Source organism: Bombina bombina, chromosome 6 (genome assembly GCF_027579735.1).
Source record: "Bombina bombina isolate aBomBom1 chromosome 6, aBomBom1.pri, whole genome shotgun sequence".
NCBI classification, from domain to species: domain Eukaryota; kingdom Metazoa; phylum Chordata; class Amphibia; order Anura; family Bombinatoridae; genus Bombina; species Bombina bombina.
The window spans coordinates 930,002,339-930,022,378 of NC_069504.1; the positions used below are offsets into that span (position 1 = coordinate 930,002,339).

The following is a 20,040-nucleotide window of genomic DNA, read 5'->3' on the forward strand; positions in this document are numbered from 1 at the left end:
CCGCGCCGGATGAATGAAGATAGAAGATGCTGTCTGAATGAAGACTTCTTGCCGTCTGGATGAGGACTTCGCCGGCTGAATGAAGATGGAAGAGGCCGCCCGGATGATGACTTTGCCAGCTGGATGAGGATGGATGTCCGGACTTCGATAACTGTAAGTGGATCGTCTAGGGTTAGTGTTAGGTTTTTTTAAGGGTTTTTTTTGGGTGTTTTTTTTTTAGCTTAGGGTTTGGGCAATGTAAAAGAGCAAAATGCCATTTTAAGGGCAATGGTTAGCTTAGGTTTATTTAGGTTTTTATTCGGGGGGGTTGGTTGGGTGGTGGGTTTTACTGTTGGGTGGTGTTTGTATTTTTTTTTACAGGTAAAAGAGCTGATTTCTTTGGGGCAATGCCCCACAAAAGGCCCTTTTAAGGGCCATTGGCAGTTTAGTGTAGGCTAGGGGTTTTTTTTTGTATTTTGGAGGGCTTTTTTATTTTGATAGGGTTATTAGATGAGGAGTAATTCGTTTTTATTTTTGATAATTTCGTTTTTTATTTTTTGTAATTTAGAAAATTGTATTTTAATAATTTAATTAATTTTATTTTATTGTAATGTTAGTTTTTAGTGTAAGGCAGGTTAGGTTTTATTTTACAGGTAACTATTTATTTTAGCTAGGTAGTTATTAAATAGTTAATAACTAATTAATAACTAGTCTACCAAGTTAAAATAAATATAAACTTACCTGTAAAATAAAAATAAAACCTAAGATAGCTATTTAGTTAATAATTGTAAGATTTATTTAGATTTATTTTAATTATATTTAAGTTAGGGGGTGTTAGGCTTAGGGTTACGTTAGGGTTAGGTTTAGGGGTTAATATATTTATTTAGTGTTTGTGATGTTGAAGGCCAGAGGTTTAGGGGTTAATAACTTTAGTATAGTGGTGGCGGCAGATTAGGGGTTAATAACTGTAATGTAGGTGGCGGCGATGTTAAGGGCGGCAGATTAGGGGTTAATAAGTGTATTTAGGTGGAGGCGATGTTAGGGGCGGCAGATTAGGGGTTAATAAGTGTATTTAGGTGGCGGCGATGTTAGGGGCGGCAGATTAGGGGTTAATAAGTGTATTTAGGTGGCGGCAGATTAGGGGTTATTAACTGTATTTAGGTGGCGGCGATGTTAGAGGCGGCAGATTAGGGGTTAATAACTGTATGTAGGTGGCGGCGATATTGGGAGCGGCAGATTAGGGGTTAATAGTTTTATTTAGGTGGCGGCAATGTTAAGGGCGTCAGATTAGGGGTGTTTAGAAATGGTTTTTATGTTAGGGTGTTAGGTTTAAACATAACTTTTTCTTTCCCCATAGACATCAATGGGGCTGCGTTACTGAGCTTTTGTTTCCGCGATCGCAGGTGTTAGGCTTCTTTTTTGTCGGGTCTCCCCATTGATGTCTATGGGGAAATCGTGCACAAGCACGTCAAAGCAGCGCTTGTATTTCGGTGCGGTATGGAGCTCAACGCCACCATATCGTCTGCAGAAGCCTGCTTTTTCAAAACCTGTAATAGCAACGCTATAGGGAGGTGAAATAACGCCGCTTTTGTGGCGGTCGTTAATTTCCCTATAGCGCTGAAAACTCGTAATCTAACTGTTAGTTAGCAAGTGTTACTTAGTCTATGCATTATGGACTTGTATGTAGACATGATGATTTAGATGCTAGTATTAACCTAATTACTAATCTACCAATGATCTGATTTAAACTTAAAAGGAACCTATGTACTGTAAAAAAAAAAAATCCCCTTTAATTTGTTCCCACGTATTCTTTTTCCCATTGGAGTGTAATAAATTGTTTACAAATAGTTCTATTACCTTTTGCCTGTGGTATCCCCACCTACACTGAAAATGTCAATACGTAAGTATTGGCTAAATAAAAGCTATGTAGACATGGCAAGCAGATGAAATTACACTCTCAGTGTAGTTAGGGGAGATAATACAATCTCAACTTTAAACTAGGCTTTGGTATACAGATATAAGATAGTGAAGCATTTGTATGTATAGAAAGTGATAAAATAAGGAGATATCTCCCTGCAAGCTCATCCCATTTAACTGGGTTGTGTTGTGGTGTCACAGAACAAAACCACCCATTTCATACATAAAAATAAAGCTAAAGAAAAAAAAAAGCTAAAGAATGTATCATAAATGTTATACCCTGCTTCAGGTATAACAAGTCATTTGAAACTAATTAAAGGGAAATTAATTTCACAGAACACTGTCCCTTTAACACTATCATTATTCTCTATACAGTAACATAATAGCATATAACTATGCACCCATTGTTTTTCATTCCACCATTTTTTTCTTTTCAAATTTTTATCACCTTCCTCTTTTTTTATTTTACCATTTTTAAGCCCCTTTCAACAATTTTTAAGAGACTATATGAAGTTCTTCCAAGATGTATTGTTTACTATATTTTCCCTTATTTTTCTTAGAATTATATATTTTTTCATTATAAAAGAATATTAGGGATTTTATGTACTTGGCACATTTTTTATGAAGATCCCCTTTTTTGTCCCCCCACAAACAAAAAGAAAGTAATGAATATACTCAGGTAATGAAAAAGTAGAGATACACGTCGCCGGTTTACCTGTGTCATGGCCATGGCACTGTTGCACTGATAATCACCAAATTTTGGTTGCTGGCTGGGTGTCACCGCTAAGGGGGCATTTTCCAGTTCAGGATAGGCAGATCTGATAGCTCTGCCAAATATCTCTTGAAGATGAACATTGATGTTGATCATACTTTTTGAGGATTTGTTTTGTTCCTCCAGGAGACTCTGTAACAATGTTTTAAACAAAAAAAGCCTTAAAATTGAGTTATCAAACCATGTAACCATAACAAGACATTTGTGTTGTGTTGCTATAGAAAAAAATATCAGTCTTAATGATTTTAAAACAAATTAACATCCTTTTTTGTGCAATTATTTTTCAATAGCCAAATTCCATCCACCAGTGGCTTATTTGGAGGAGCCAATCTGGGATTTAGTCTGCAAACAACCAGGCTAGCCACAGTCATAATGTTAGTATAAAATTAATTTATTTGCCATTATTAGCAGTTAAAGCCAAATAGGGACAGATAGCTAGCAAATTTAGCCTTAAAAAGTCAGCTATCTTTATTTAAAAAAGCAGGAATGTAAAGCTTAGGTTCAGCACCCTGTATAGCGCTTCTAGTGATGTGTAGTCAGTAGAGGCAGGTGAGGCAGGGCTTCACCTCTCATATGGACACAAATATATATATTTTTTTTATTGGCTTTTAAAAAAAAAAAAATTGCAATTTTTTTTTTTTTTACAGCATTTTTTTCCCCACAGCTACATGTTGTGCAATGGAGAGGCACAAGCAGGTCTGCCCTCCATTACACAACATGCTGCGCCACCTACTGGATTGAAGTGGTTAAGATCATTGCATGGCCCATAAGTGCTTATTTGAGGCAGGCCTCTTTGGGGCTGAACCAATCCAGTGAGAGGCATCAGTCAGGGGAACTTAGGGTTGGGGCTGGATGTTAAATCATATAAAACAAAACAAAAACAGAAAAAAACTACTTTCATTTATTTTGTTGCTGCCCTGTTCAGCTGTCAGCTTTGATTCAATAAAAAAAAGAGAGTTCTGTACTCCCCCCTCCAAGTGCAGTGGAATATTCCACTGTTGTTTCCTTACAGAGCAGGAAGAGATGCAAACTTGCAGAGAGCAGTGTTTTAGCCACATTTTATTGAAGTAAGTTCTGCAACCTTAGGCCTAGATTTGGAGTTTGGCGTTAGCCGTGAAAACCAGCGTTAGAGGAGTCAGTGATTAAAGGGTCTAACGCTCACTTTTCAGCCGCGACTTTTCCATACCGCAGATCCCCTTACGTCAATTGCGTATCCTATCTTTTCAATGGGATCTTTCTAACGCTGGTATTTAGAGTCGTTTCTGAAGTGAGCGTTAGAGCTCTAACGACAAAACTCCAGCCGCCGGAAAAAAGCAGGAGTTAAGAGCTTTCTGGGCTAACGCCGGTTCATAAAGCTCTTAACTACTGTACCCTAAAGTACACTAACACCCATAAACTACCTATGCACCCCTAAACCGAGGTCCCCCCACATCGCCGCCACTCGATTAAAATTTTTTAACCCCTAATCTGCCGACCGCCACCTACGTTATACTTATGTACCCCTAATCTGCTGCCCCTAACACCGCCGACCCCTATATTATATTTATTAACCCCTAACCTGCCCCCCACAACGTCGCCGCCAGCTACCTACAATAATTAACCCCTAATCTGCCAACCGCAAAGCGCCGCCACCTACGTTATCCTTATGTACCCCTAATCTGCTGCCCCTAACACCGCCGACCCCTATATTATATTTATTAACCCCTAATCTGACCCCCTCAACGTCGCCGACACCTGCCTACACTTATTAACCCCTAATCTGCCGAGCGGACCTGAGCGCTACTATAATAAATGTATTAACCCCTAATCCGCCTCACTAACCCTATAATAAATAGTATTAACCCCTAATCTGCCCTCCCTAACATCGTCGACACCTAACTTCAATTATTAACCCCTAATCTGACGACCGGAGCTCACCGCTACTATAATAAATGGATTAACCCCTAAAGCTAAGTCTAACCCTAACACTAACACCCCCCTAAATTAAATATAATTTAAATCTAACGAAATAAATTAACTCTTATTAAATAAATTATTCCTATTTAAAGCTAAATACTTACCTGTAAAATACATCCTAATATAGCTACAATATAAATTATAATTATATTATAGCTATTTTAGGATTAATATTTATTTTACAGGCAACTTGGTAATTATTTTAACCAGGTACAATAGCTATTTAATAGTTACCTAGTTAAAATAATAACAAATTTACCTGTAAAATAAATCCTAACCTAAGATATAATTAAACCTAACACTACCCTATCAATAAATTAATTAAATAAACTACCTACAATTACCTACAATTAACCTAACACTACACTATCAATAAATTAAACACAATTCCTACAAATAAATAAACTAGCTAAAGTACAAAAAATAAAAAAGAACTAAGTTACAAAAAATAAAAAAATATTTACAAACATAAGAAAAATATTACAACAATTTTAAACTAATTACACCTACTCTAAGCCCCCTAATAAAATAACAAAGCCCCCCAAAATAAAAAATTCCCTACCCTATTCTAAATTAAAAAAGGTAAAAGCTCTTTTACCTTACCAGCCCTGAACAGGGCCCTTTGCGGGGCATGCCCCAAGAAATTCAGCTCTTTTGCCTGTAAAAAAAAAACATACAATACCCCCCCCCCAACATTACAACCCACCACCCACATACCCCTAATCTAACCCAAACCCCCCTTAAATAAACCTAAAACTAAGCCCCTGAAGATCTTCCTACCTTGTCTTCACCATCCAGGTTCACTGATCCGTCCTGAAGAGCTCCTCCGATGTCCTGATCCAAGCCCAAGCGGGGGGCTGAAGAGGTCCATGATCCGGTCAAAATCTTCATCCAAGCGGGGCAGAAGAGGATCTTCCATCCGATTGAAGTCTACATCCAGGCGGCATCTTCTATGGTCTTCTATCCGGAGCGAAGCGGCAGGATCCTGAAGACCTCCAGCGCGGAACATCCATCCGGCCCGACGACTGAACGACGAATGACTGTTCCTTTAAGGGACGTCATCCAAGATGGCGTCCCTCGAATTCCGATTGGCTGATAGGATTCTATCAGCCAATCGGAATTAAGGTAGGAATTTTCTGATTGGCTGATGGAATCAGCCAATCAGAATCAAGTTCAATCCGATTGGCTGATCCAATCAGCCTATCAGATTGAGCTCGCATTCTAGGCAGGTGTCGGTGTCTAGGCAGGTGTCGGCGACGTTGTGGGGGGCAGATTAGGGGTTAATTAATATAATATAGGGGTCGGCGGTGTTAGGGGCAGCAGATTAGGGGTACATAAGGATAACGTAGGTAGAACGCTTTGCGGTCGGCAGATTAGGGGTTAATTATTGTAGGTAGCTGGCGGCGACGTTGTGGGGGGCAGATTAGGGGTTAATAAATATAATATAGGGGTCGGCGATGTTAGGGCAGCAGATTAGGGGTACATAGGGATAACGTAGGTTGCGGCGGTTTACGGAGCAGCAGATTAGGGGTTAAAAAAAATATGCAGGGGTCAGCGATAGCGGGAGCGGCAGATTAGGGGTTAATAAGTGTAAGGCTAGGGGTGTTTAGACTCGGGGTACATGTTAGAGTGTTAGGTGCAGACGTAGGAAGTGTTTCCCCATAGGAAACAATGGGGCTGCGTTAGGAGCTGAACGCTGCTTTTTTGCAGGTGTTAGGTTTTTTTTCAGCTCAAACAGCCCCATTGTTTCCTATGGGGATATCGTGCACGAGCACGTTTTTGAGGCTGGCCGCGTCCGTAAGCAACTCTGGTATCGAGAGTTGCATTTGCGGTAAAAATGCTCTACGCTCCTTTTTTGGAGCCTAACGCAGCATTTGTTTGAACTCTCGATACCAGAGTTAAATTTATGGTGCGGCCAGAAAAAAGCCTGCGGAGCGTTAACAGCCCTTCTAACGCCAAACTCCAAATCTAGGCCTTAGTTTTTGCTGAAAGGGATTCTGTTAGTGAAAATGATAGTTTAATGAATGTGGTTTAGTGTTTTTTGTTTAAGGATCGTTTTTGTATTTTGTTTACTCAAACTTTACACCCACTACCTAAGCAGCTTGCCTCTATACTGCACACTAGTTTATAACCTCACTCTCTTTCTGAACTCTCTGTAGCTCTACAACTGTGTTTTCTCATTACATTATCTTACTATTATGCTGTTTGTATGGATGAGTTGTTATTTCACAAGAGTAAGCTAGACCAAAAGCATGGTAATGTAAAATGAAACCAAGCAGTTTAGAATGAGTTATAGCAAATATTCTCCATGGCTCCCTTAGCTATAGTATTTCATTTAAACCAGGGATTCCTTAGGTGTATTTTGGACAACCCTGATGTAGACAACAAATAATAATTTATTAATGCTCCCATTCATATGTGCTGTTCTGTTTCAGATATTTAAAATAGATTATAGACTATTAGCATTTGATAGTCACTTAAAATATTACTTAAAGTGTCAGTAAACCTTAAAAATAATGTTATATAATTCTGCACATAGTGCAGAATTATATAACATTATATTAGCCTTATCTGTATAAAACGTAATATTCCCTTTTAATTTTAAAAGAACCCGGCTGTTTTACAGACCCGCTCTCTGCTCTCTGCTGAGCGGGTCTGTTTTATTCACACAGCGCATCGGGCCAGCTGTATAGTCGCAGTGACAGCAGGAACGAGCTGCACTGTGTATAATGGCGCGGTCGGGCCGGGCTGTGACTATACAGCTGGCCCGATGCGCTGTGTGAATAAAACAGACCCGCTCAGCAGAGAGCTGGTCTGTAAAACAGTCGGGGTTTTTTTAAATTAAAAGGGAACATTACGTTTTATACAGATAAGGCTAATATAATGTTATATAATTCTGCACTATGTGCAGAATTATATAACATTATTTTTGAGGTTTACTGTCCCTTTAAGCATTCAGTGGTGCCTCCCCCATTTCAGTGTTCCCTCTCCCCCCTCTGTCTCTCTCTCTCCCCTCTGTGTGTGTCTCTCTCCCCTCTGTGTGTGTCTCTCTCCCCTCTGTGTGTGTCTCTCCCCCCTCTGTCTCTCTCTCTCCCCCCTCTGTCTCTCTCTCTCCCCTCTGTGTGTGTCTCTCTCCCCTCTGTGTGTGTCTCTCTCCCCTCTGTGTGTGTCTCTCTCCCCTCTGTGTGTGTCTCTCACCCCTCTGTGTGTGTCTCTCACCCCTCTGTGTGTGTCTCTCACCCCTCTGTGTGTGTCTCTCACCCCTCTGTGTGTGTCTCTCACCCCTCTGTGTGTGTCTCTCACCCCTCTGTGTGTGTCTCTCACCCCTCTGTGTGTGTCTCTCTCCCCTCTGTGTGTGTCTCTCACCCCTCTGTGTGTGTCTCTCACCCCTCTGTGTGTGTCTCTCACCCCTCTGTGTGTGTCTCTCACCCCTCTGTGTGTGTCTCTCACCCCTCTGTGTGTGTCTCTCACCCCTCTGTCTCTCTCTCACCCCTCTGTCTCTCTCTCACCCCTCTGTCTCTCTCTCACCCCTCTGTCTCTCTCTCACCCCTCTGTCTCTCTCTCACCCCTCTGTCTCTCTCTCACCCCTCTGTCTCTCTCTCACCCCTCTGTCTCTCTCTCACCCCTCTGTCTCTCTCTCACCCCTCTGTCTCTCTCTCACCCCTCTGTCTCTCTCTCACCCCTCTGTCTCTCTCTCACCCCTCTGTCTCTCTCTCACCCCTCTGTCTCTCTCTCACCCCTCTGTCTCTCTCTCACCCCTCTGTCTCTCTCTCACCCCTCTGTCTCTCTCTCACCCCTCTGTCTCTCTCTCACCCCTCTGTCTCTCTCTCACCCCTCTGTCTCTCTCTCACCCCTCTGTCTCTCTCTCACCCCTCTGTCTCTCTCTCACCCCTCTGTCTCTCTCTCACCCCTCTGTCTCTCTCTCACCCCTCTGTCTCTCTCTCACCCCTCTGTCTCTCTCTCACCCCCTCTGTCTCTCTCTCACCCCTCTGTCTCTCTCTCACCCCTCTGTCTCTCTCTCACCCCTCTGTCTCTCTCTCACCCCTCTGTCTCTCTCTCACCCCTCTGTCTCTCTCTCACCCCTCTGTCTCTCTCTCACCCCTCTGTCTCTCTCTCTCCCCTCTGTCTCTCTCTCACCCCTCTGTCTCTCTCTCACCCCTCTGTCTCTCTCTCACCCCTCTGTCTCTCTCTCACCCCTCTGTCTCTCTCTCACCCCTCTGTCTCTCTCTCACCCCTCTGTCTCTCTCTCACCCCTCTGTCTCTCTCTCACCCCTCTGTCTCTCTCTCACCCCTCTGTCTCTCTCTCACCCCTCTGTCTCTCTCTCACCCCTCTGTCTCTCTCTCACCCCTCTGTCTCTCTCTCACCCCTCTGTCTCTCTCTCACCCCTCTGTCTCTCTCTCACCCCTCTGTCTCTCTCTCACCCCTCTGTCTCTCTCTCACCCCTCTGTCTCTCTCTCACCCCTCTGTCTCTCTCTCACCCCTCTGTCTCTCTCTCACCCCTCTGTCTCTCTCTCACCCCTCTGTCTCTCTCTCCCCTCTGTCTCTCTCTCTTTCCCCCCTCTGTCTCTCTCTCTTTCCCCCCTCTGTCTCTCTCTCTTTCCCCCCTCTGTCTCTCTCTCTCTCTCCCCTCTGTGTGTCTCTCTCTCCCCTCTGTGTATCCCCTCTGTCTCTCCCCTCTGTGTCTCTGTCTCTCCCCTCTTTCTCTCTGTCTCTCCCCTCTGTGTGTGTCTCTCTCTATCCATCTCTCTTTCTCTATCAGTCTGTCTATATATCTATCAGTCTGTCCCTCTCCCACTCCCTCTGTCTCTCCTTATGTGTCGTTCTCCCCCATGGTCTCTTTCTCTGTCTCTCTTCCTCCCCCTCTGACTCTATCATCCCTTATGTGTCTCTCTAACCCTCTGTGTGATTGTCTCTCCCCCCACCCTCTCCCCCACCCTCATTTTTTCTTTGCATAGATGTTTTGTATTTATATAACCCATAGTTTTTGTTTTTGTTTTTTTTAAATGTATAGTTTTGTTTATTTTTAAATAATATTACTCTGATTTCCAGACTCCTAACCAAGCCCCAAAGTTTTATGAGAATACCATCAGCTACCTTCTCCAGCTTGCTCCTGTTTGTGTAAAGGGGCTTTTCATATGCAAAAGAAGAGGGAGGGGGTGGAGTGTCTTATTTCCCACTTGTAGTGGGCTTTCCAGCTACCTTTTCAACAGAACTAAACTGAGAGCTTCTAAGTAAGTTTTTAAACAGTTATATACTGGATTTTTATATCAGTATCTGTGCATCTTATTCTTTATAGTAGGGTCTATTACATGCAGTTATATGAAAATGAGTGTATACTGTACCTTTAAATATTCACCAATAAGGAAGGCACTCACCGGATGGGGTAAACTCTTTAATCCCTTAAAAATGTGACGTTTCGGGGTGTAATCCCCGACCTCAGACAAGCAACCCGAGGAGAGAGATTACACCCCGAAACGTCACATTTAAAAGGGATTAAAGAGTTTACCCCTATTAAAATCCAGTGAGTGCCTTCCTTATTGGTGAATATATACAGTATATATACTGTATATATATATATATATATATATATATATATATATATATATATATATATATATATCCCTAGTCCCGAATAAGTAAAATAAAAACACAATTTATGCTTACCTGATAAATTTATTTCTCTTGTGGTGTATCCAGTCCACGGATCATCCATTACTTGTGGGATATTCTCCTTCCCAACAGGAAGTTGCAAGAGGAAACCCACAGCAGAGCTGCTATATAGCTCCTCCCCTAACTGCCATATCCAGTCATTCGACCGAAACAAGCCAAGAAAGGAGAAACCATAGGGTGCAGTGGTGACTGTAGTTTAAATCTAAATTTTGACCTGCCTTAAACTGACAGGGCGGGCCGTGGACTGGATACACCACAAGAGAAATAAATTTATCAGGTAAGCATAAATTGTGTTTTCTCTTGTAAGGTGTATCCAGTCCACGGATCATCCATTACTTGTGGGATACCAATACCAAAGCTAAAGTACACGGATGAAGGGAGGGACAAGGCAGGTACTTAAACGGAAGGAACCACTGCCTGTAGAACCTTTCTCCCAAAAACAGCCTCCGAAGAAGCAAAAGTATCAAATTTATAGAATTTTGAAAAGGTATGAAGCGAAGACCAAGTCGCCGCTTTGCAAATCTGTTCAACAGAAGCCTCATTTTTAAAGGCCCAGGTGGAAGCCACAGCTCTAGTGGAATGAGCTGTAATCCTTTCAGGGGGCTGCTGTCCAGCAGTCTCATAGGCTAAGCGTATTATGCTTCTTAGCCAAAAAGAAAGAGAGGTTGTCGAAGCCTTTTGACCTCTCCTCTGTCCAGAGTAAACAACAAACAAAGTAGATGTTTGACGAAAATCTTTAGTAGCTTGTAAGTAAAACTTTAAAGCACGAACCACGTCCAGATTATGTAAAAGACGTTCCTTCATAGAAGAAGGATTAGGACACAATGATGGAACAACAATCTCTTGATTGATATTCTTACTAGATACCACCTTAGGTAAAAACCCAGGTTTTGTACGCAGAACTACTTTATCTGCATGGAAAAATCAGATAAGGAGAATCACATTGTAAAGCAGATAACTCGGATACTCTACGAGCCGAGGAAATAGCCATCAAAAACAGAACTTTCCAAGATAAAAGTTTGATATCTATGGAATGAAGAGGTTCAAACGGAACCCCTTGAAGAACATTAAGAACCAAGTTTAAGCTCCATGGGGGAGCAACAGGTTTAAACACAGGCTTGATTCTAACCAAAGCCTGACAAAATGCCTGAACGTCTGGAACATCTGCCAGACGCTTATGTAAAAGAATAGACAGAGCAGAAATCTGTCCCTTTAAAGAACTTGCTGATAATCCTTTTTCCAAACCCTCTTGGAGAAAAGACAATATCCTAGGAATCCTAACCTTACTCCATGAGTAATTCTTGGATTCACACCAATAAAGATATTTACGCCATATCTTATGGTCGATTTTCCTGGTGACAGGCTTTCGTGCCTGTATTAAGGTATCAATGACTGACTCGGAGAAGCCACGCTTTGATAAAATCAAGCGTTCAAACTCCAGGCAGTCAGTCTCAGAGAAATTAGATTTGGATGATTGAAAGGACCTTGTAATAGAAGGTCTCGTCTCAGAGGCAGAGTCCATGGTGGAAAGGATGACATGTCTGTGGTGACATTTTATCACTGGAATATTCACTTAGCTGTTATTGGGATCCCTTCCCCCAGGTACACCTTTCTCTCTGAACTATAGACACTCCCATTGGTCTTTTGAGTGGCATTTGATAAGCCACTCCCTTTTGAATTGGGTTATAAAATACTGTAACACCAGAGCCTCTGTCTCTCTATTTTTATCCTGCTCCTGCTAAAAGATGGATGATGTTGGACACAGAATCTGGCTAAGTATTTCTGGGATAATATTCTGTGTAGCAGTATTGCACAATTGGGGTTAGTGTAGAAGAGTTGCCCTGTATTAATTAAATTTTGGACTGTTTATATGTAAAATAGATTTATATATATATATATATATCTCTGTAAATATTTATCTTATTATTAACATATATTGATTCCTAAATAAACTGTTTGACAAATAATGGAGGACCCCTCATAGAGTTTATTTCACAATATATCTGTGTTGGTTTTAGTGGTACCACCATAGAGATTTAGTATATTATATTTAGTAGAAAGTAGAGATATTTTAAATTAATAGATAACCACAATGTCCACTAGGTCTGCATACCAGGTCCTGCGTGGCCACGCAGGCGCTAATAAGATCACCGATGCTCTCTCCTGTTTGACTTTGGCAATCAGTCGAGGGAGCAGAGGAAACGGTGGAAACACATAAGCCAGGTTGAAGAACTAGAGCATCTATCAGCGTCGCTTCTGGGTCCCTGGACCTGGATCCGTAACAAGGAAGCTTGGCGTTCTGACGAGACGCCATGAAATCCAATTCTGGTTTGCCCCAACGATGAATCAATTGAGCAAACACCTCCGGATGGAGTTCCCACTCCCCCGGATAAAAAGTCTGACGACTTAGAAAATCCACCTCCCAGTTCTCCACACCTGGGATATGGATCGCTGATAGATGGCAAGAGTGAGTCTCTGCCCAGCGAATTATCTTGGAGACTTCTAACATCGCTAGGGAACTCCTGGTTCCCCCTTGATGGTTGATGTAAGCTACAGTCGTGATGTTGTCCGACTGAAATCTCATGAACCTCAGGGTTGCTAACTGAGGCCAAGCTAGAAGAGCATTGAAGATTGCTCTCAATTCCAGAATATTTATTGGAAGGAGTTTCTCCTCCTGAGTCCACGATCCCTGAGCCTTCAGGGAGTTCCAGACTGCACCCCAACCTAGCAGGCTAGCATCTGTCGTTACAATTGTCCAATCTGGCCTGCGAAAGGTCATACCCTTGGACAGATGGACCCGAGATAGCCACCAGAGAAGAGAATCTCTGGTCTCTTGATCCAGATTTAGCAGAGGGGAAAAATCTGTGTAATCCCCGTTCCACTGACTGAACATGCATAGTTGCAGCGGTCTAAGATGTAGACGTTTTGATAACCTGGATTCTGTCAGGTAAATCTTCATTTCTACAGAATCTATCAGAGTCCCTAGGAAGGAGACTCTTGTGAGTGGGGATAGAGAACTCTTCTCCTTGTTCACCTTCCACCCATGTGACCTGAGAAATGCCAGAACTATGTCCGTATGGGACTTGGCAATCTGAAAGTTTGACGCCTGTATCAGGATGTCGTCCAGATAAGGGGCTACTGCTATGCCCTGCGGTCTTAGGACCGCCAGAAGCGACCCCAGAACCTTTGTAAAAATTCTTGGGGCTGTAGCTAACCCGAAGGGAAGAGCCACACATTGGTGATGCCTTTCTAGAAAGGCAAACCTTAAGAACCGATGATGATCTTTGTGTATCGAAATGTGAAGGTAAGCATCCTTTAAATCCACTGTGGTCATGTACTGACCCTCATGGATCATAGATAGGATGGTCCGAATAGTTTCCATTTTGAAAGATGGAACTCTGAGGAATTTGTTTAAGATCTTTAGATCCAAAATTGGTCTGAAGGTACCCTCTTGTTTGGGAACCACAAACAGATTTGAATAAAATCCCTGTCCCTGTTCCTTCTGTGGAACTGGATGGATCACTCCCATAACTAGGTGGTCTTGCACACAGCGTAAGAATGCCTCTCTCTTTATCTGGTTTGCAGATAATCGTGAAAGGTGAAATCTCCCTTGTGGGGGGAAAGCTTTGAACTCCAGAAGATATCCCTGAGATATAATCTCCAACGCCCAGGGATCCTGAACATCTCTTGCCCACGCCTGGGCGAAGAGAGAAAGTCTGCCCCCTACTAGATCCCTTACCGGATAGGGGGCCGTTCCTTCATGCTGTCTTAGAGGCAGCAGCAGGCTTCTTGGCCTGCTTGCCCTTGTTCCAGCACTGGTTATGTTTCCAGGCCGGCTTGGACTGAGCAGAAGTTCCCTCTTGTTTTGTAGCAGAGGAAGTTGATGCTGCACCTGCCTTGAAGTTTCGAAAGGCACGAAAATTAGACTGTTTGGCCCTTGATTTGGCCCTGTCTTGAGGAAGGGCATGACCCTTACCTCCAGTAATGTCAGCAATAATTTCCTTCAAACCAGGCCCGAATAGGGTCTGCCCCTTGAAGGGAATGTTAAGTAATTTACGCGCCTGGATGGCGAATCCAGAATTCTTAGCCGTTAGTTTAGTAAAATGAACAATAGCATCAGAAACAAAAGAGTTAGCTAGCTTAAGTGCTCTAAGCTTGTCAAGTATTTCAGTCAATGGAGTAGTTGTCTGTAAAGCCTCTTCCAGAGACTCAACCCAGAACGCCGCAGCAGCAGTGACAGGAGCAATGCATGCAAGGGGCTGCAGGATAAAACCCTGATGAATAAACATTTTCTTAAGGTAACCCTCTAATTTTTTATCCATTGGATCTGAAAAAGCACAACTGTCCTCGACAGGGATAGTAGTACGCTTTGCTAAGATAGAAACTGCTCCCTCCACCTTAGGGACCGTCTGCCATAGGTCCTGTGTGGTGGCGTCTATTGGAAACATTTTTCTATAAATAGGAGGGGGTGAAAACGGCACACCGGGTCTATCCCACTCCTTATTAATAATTTCTGTAAACCTTTTAGGTATTGGAAAAACATCAGTACACACCGGCACTGCATAGTATTTATCCAGTCTACACAATTTCTCACAGTCATTCAGAGCAGCTAAAACCTCTCTAAGCAATACACGGAGGTTCTCAAGCTTAAATTTAAAAGTAGAAATATCCGAATCAGGCTTCCCTGAGTCAGAGATGTCACCCACAGACTGAAGCTCTCCGTCCTCAGCTTCTGCATATTGTGACGCAGCATCAGACATGGGCCTTAAAGTGTCTATATGCTCTGTATTACGCCTAACACCAGAGCTATCACGCTTTCCTCTAAATTCAGGTAGTCTGGCTAATAGAGCTGACAGTGTATTATCCATGACTGCCGCCATGTCTTGTAAAGTAATCGCTATGGGCGTCCTTGATGTACTTGGCGCCATTTTAGCGTGAGTCCCTTGAGCGGGAGTCAAAGGGTCTGTCACGTGGGGAGAGTTAGTCGGCATAACTTCCCTCTCGTCAGAATCTTCTGGTGATACATTTTTTAAAGATAAAAGCTGATCTTTATTGTTTAAAGTGAAATCAAAACATTTAGTACACATTCTCATATGGGGTTCCACCATGGCTTTTAAACATAATGAACAATGAGTTTCCTCTATGTCAGACATGTTTATACAGACTAGCAATGAGACTAGCAAGCTTGGAAAACACTTTAAATCAAGTTAACAAGCAAATATAAAAAACGGTACTGTGCCTTTAAGAGAAACAAATTTTGTCAAAATTTGAAAAACAATGAAAAAAGGCAGTAATCCAAACGAAATTTTTACAGTGTATGTAATAGGTTAACAGAGCATTGCACCCACTTGCAAATGGAAGATTAACCCCTTAATGCAAAAAAACGGATCAAAAAAACGATGTAAACGTTTTTTAAACAGTCACAACAACTGCCACAGCTCAGCTGTGGTCCTACCTTCCTCAATAAACGACTTTTGAAGCCTTTAGAGCCCTTCCGAGATGTCCTATATCATGCAGGGGACTGCTGAGGGAAGCTGAATGTCTCTGTCTGTAAAATAGGCCCCTCCCACTCATCTACAACAGTGGAAATACCTCAGGAAACTGTTTCTAGGCAAAAATCAAGCCAGCCATGTGGAAAAAATTAGGCCCCAGTAAGTTTTATCACCAAAGCATATATAAAAACGATTAAACATGCCAGCAAACGTTTTATATTGCCATATTATCAGAGTATATATCTTTGTTAGTAAGCCTGATACAAGTCGCTATTAAATCACTGTTTTTAGGCTTAACTTACATTAATCAGGTACCAGCAGCATTTTCTAGTCCCTAAAAAAACTTAAAACTGCACATACCTCAATAGCAGGATAACCTGCACGCCATTCTCCCTCTGAAGTTACCTCACTCCTCAGACATATCTGAGAACAGCAGTGGATCTTAGTTACTTCTGCTAAGATCATAGAAAACGCAGGCAGATTCTTCTTCAAATGCTGCCTGAGATAAAATAGCACAACTCCGGTACCATTTAAAAATAATAAACTTTTGATTGAAGACAAAACTAACTATATTTCACCACTCTCCTCTTACTACCTCCATCTTTGTTGAGAGTTGCAAGAGAATGACTGGATATGGCAGTTAGGGGAGGAGCTATATAGCAGCTCTGCTGTGGGTTTCCTCTTGCAACTTCCTGTTGGGAAGGAGAATATCCCACAAGTAATGGATGATCTGTGGACTGGATACACCTTTCAAGAGAAATACATCATTTTCCTCTCCTTAACATTGAGTGGACTAGCAAATTTTTTTCCATCTGGGTTAGAAACTTTTAACCCTGACTAGTAAACCTAACCCTCTTAGTACAGTACTACTCATGTATGATCACTTACCTTCCGCAGGATATTCAGACGATATTTAAGCTTGGCGTTCTCTTCTCTCAACCCTTCTAAGCTAGGTGTCTCTCCTACAAAGCCATGTTTTTTCAGGTTTTCAATCTCTGCAGCCAGAGACTTAATCTCGGTTTCCTAAGACAACAGTGGATAAAACATTCAATGTGAAAATGAAAGTATAAGAGCAGCTAATGCCTTTATACCCACATATTAAACAAACAAATGACGAGTTGAAAGTTTATGGCTGTATGCAGCAGATTTAAACAGTATGTTTCAGAATACAGTTAAGAGATTGCATCAGATTCAACTTTAGAATTGATACAAAGGAGACTTTATGTGCCTGTATAGCCCCAGCATACCATTACAATACACTTTACAATACAATGCTTTATCATTTTTAATACCAAGATTGGCAAGGTCCTGATACCAGTCTCTAAGCTTAAACATTTTTAAGCTTCATCAACCTGGCAAAAATATACCTGTACTGGAGTCAGGCAGTCACAAGGGGTAAATTATGAAATATTCCTCTGATAATTTAGCAATACTAAGCGGACAAGAAAAACAATAAGAAATTACTGAAAGGACTCTAAAAACATTATTTTTCTTAGAGTATTGTTTCTTAAGAAGCACATGGGCACTAAAATGATCACTCAAATCAAACAGTCATTTTACCCTTGTACAGTATTTGTCAAGTTGTTAAAGGGATATGAAAAACAACATTTATGTTTGATTCAGATACAGCATACAATTTGAAACAACTTTCCAATTTACTTCTATTATCAAACTTGCTTAACCCCTTAATGACACACGCTGTACAGGGTACGTCAAACACAAACTGGTCTTTAAAGACCAACGACGTACCCTGTACGTAATTAGGGGTTTAAAGCGGCTGGAAGCGATCCTGATCGCTTCCAGCCGCTTTCAAGGTATTGCCGTGATGCCTCGATATTGAGGCATCACTGCAATACCACTCTGTGGCCCTCTCTGCATCGGCCAGCGATGGTGACGATCGTTGGTGGGATGGGAGCAGCTGCAGGGAGGCGGGTGGGTGGCCCATCGCTGGATCCCTTCCGTCCAGCAGTGTCGGATTAGTGAGAGTTAAAAATACCAAACATCACAAACCAGGGTAAAAGTGAAATAAATGTGATACCACAATCAAAGAACGTGAAGAAAAACGAAATAATAAAATAAAAATAAAATAAAAGTTCATATAAGGATATGCGTGTTCTTGCTGGGAATCTTCTGCTTCTTTGTGTCTTTAGAAATTCTCAGAGAAAAGAAAAAGAAATTGCAACATAGTGTAATTCTGTAACACTATCCAGGATATGTATCAAGCTTGTGAACAAATGCCTACTCACATGGGTTGGAGCTTATGCCTAAGCTCAAGGGAATGCGCACACCCACTTTATACTGGTGGGTAAACAGTACTCTCACGGCAATACAGTATAAAATAATTTATTAAAATGTAATAAAAAGCGTCACAAATGCTTATAATACACCATTCACAGAGGTTAATAGAGCAGCAAATTCTTATTATTGCTCACAAAAGCAAACTCCCATGAAGGATGCAAGTGGATTCGGGCAGCAGAAACTTAACCGCTAAACCGTCCAACCTGATCACAGGTTTGAGTTGCTCCTCCTTCTGGTGTATGAGCAAGTGTAGAGACGCGCTGGAGAGCTATTAGTTCCGACGATCGTTTCGCTATGTAAGCTTTTTCAAGGAAAAACATAATTTATGCTTACCTGATAAATTCCTTTCTTCTGTAGTGTGATCAGTCCACGGGTCATCATTACTTGTGGGATATTATCTGCTCCCCTACAGGAAGTGCAAGAGGATTCACCCAGCAGAGTTGCTATATAGCTCCTCCCCTCTACGTCACCTCCAGTCATTCGACCAAGGACCAACGAGAAAGGAGAAGCCAAGGGTGTAGTGGTGACTGGAGTATAATTTAAAAAATATTTACCTGCCTTAAAAAACAGGGCGGGCCGTGGACTGATCACACTACAGAAGAAAGGAATTTATCAGGTAAGCATAAATTATGTTTTCTTCTGTTAAGTGTGATCAGTCCACGGGTCATCATTACTTGTGGGATACCAATACCAAAGCAAAAGTACACGGATGACGGGAGGGATAGGCAGGCTCTTTATACAGAAGGAACCACTGCCTGAAGAACCTTTCTCCCAAAAATAGCCTCCGAGGAAGCAAAAGTGTCAAATTTGGAAAATTTGGAAAAAGTATGAAGCGAAGACCAAGTTGCAGCCTTGCAAATCTGTTCAACAGAGGCCTCATTCTTAAAGGCCCAAGTGGAAGCCACAGCTCTAGTGGAATGAGCTGTAATTCTTTCAGGAGGCTGCTGTCCAGCAGTCTCATAAGCTAAACGAATTATGCTACGAAGCCAAAAAGAGAGAGAGGTAGCAGAAGCTTTTTGACCTCTCCTCTGACCAGAGTAAACGACAAACAGGGAAGACGTTTGTCGAAAATCTTTAGTTGCCTGTAAATAAAATTTAAGGGCACGAACTACATCCAGATTGTGCAAAAGACGTTCCTTCCTCGAAGAAGGATTTGGGCACAAGGATGGAACAACAATCTCCTGATTGATATTCCTGTTAGTGACTACCTTAGGTAAGAACCCAGGTTTAGTACGCAGAACTACCTTATCCGAGTGAAAAATCAAATAAGGAGAATCACAATGTAAGGCTGATAACTCAGAGACTCTTCGAGCCGAGGAAATAGCCATTAAAAATAGAACTTTCCAAGATAACAACTTTATAACAATGGAATGAAGGGGTTCAAACGGAACACCCTGTAAAACGTTAAGAACAAGGTTTAAACTCCATGGTGGAGCCACAGCTTTAAACACAGGTTTAATCCTGGCCAAAGCCTGACAAAAAGCCTGAACGTCTGGAACTTCTGACAGACGCTTGTGTAACAGAATGGACAGAGCTGAGATCTGTCCCTTTAAGGAACTAGCGGATAACCCCTTTTCTAAACCTTCTTGTAGAAAAGACAATATCCTAGGAATCCTAACCTTACTCCAAGAGTAACCTTTGGATTCGCACCAATATAGGTATTTACGCCATATTTTATGGTAAATCTTTCTGGTAACAGGCTTCCTAGCCTGTATTAAGGTATCAATAACTGACTCAGAAAAACCACGCTTTGATAAGATCAAGCGTTCAATTTCCAAGCAGTCAGCTTCAGAGAAGTTAGATTTTGATGTTTGAAAGGACCCTGAATCAGAAGGTCCTGTTTCAGAGGTAACGACCAAGGTGGACAGAATGACATGTCCACCAGATCTGTATACCAAGTCCTGCGTGGCCATGCAGGCGCTATTAGAATCACTGATGCTTTCTCCTGTTTGATT

General features: G+C 42.0%; 1 protein-coding gene across 1 annotated transcript in view; it reads right to left on the reverse strand.

Moving 5' to 3' along the window:
• RARS1 (arginyl-tRNA synthetase 1) overlaps positions 1–20,040 on the reverse strand; it is a 274,844-nt gene that overhangs the window by 237,944 nt on the left and 16,860 nt on the right. The window contains exons 2-3 of the mRNA XM_053718573.1: positions 16,676–16,810; positions 2,612–2,800 (exon numbers count right to left, since the gene is read on the reverse strand). Coding sequence (XP_053574548.1) covers positions 2,612–2,800; positions 16,676–16,810 — 324 coding nt within the window. The remainder of the gene's footprint in view (positions 1–2,611; positions 2,801–16,675; positions 16,811–20,040) is intronic.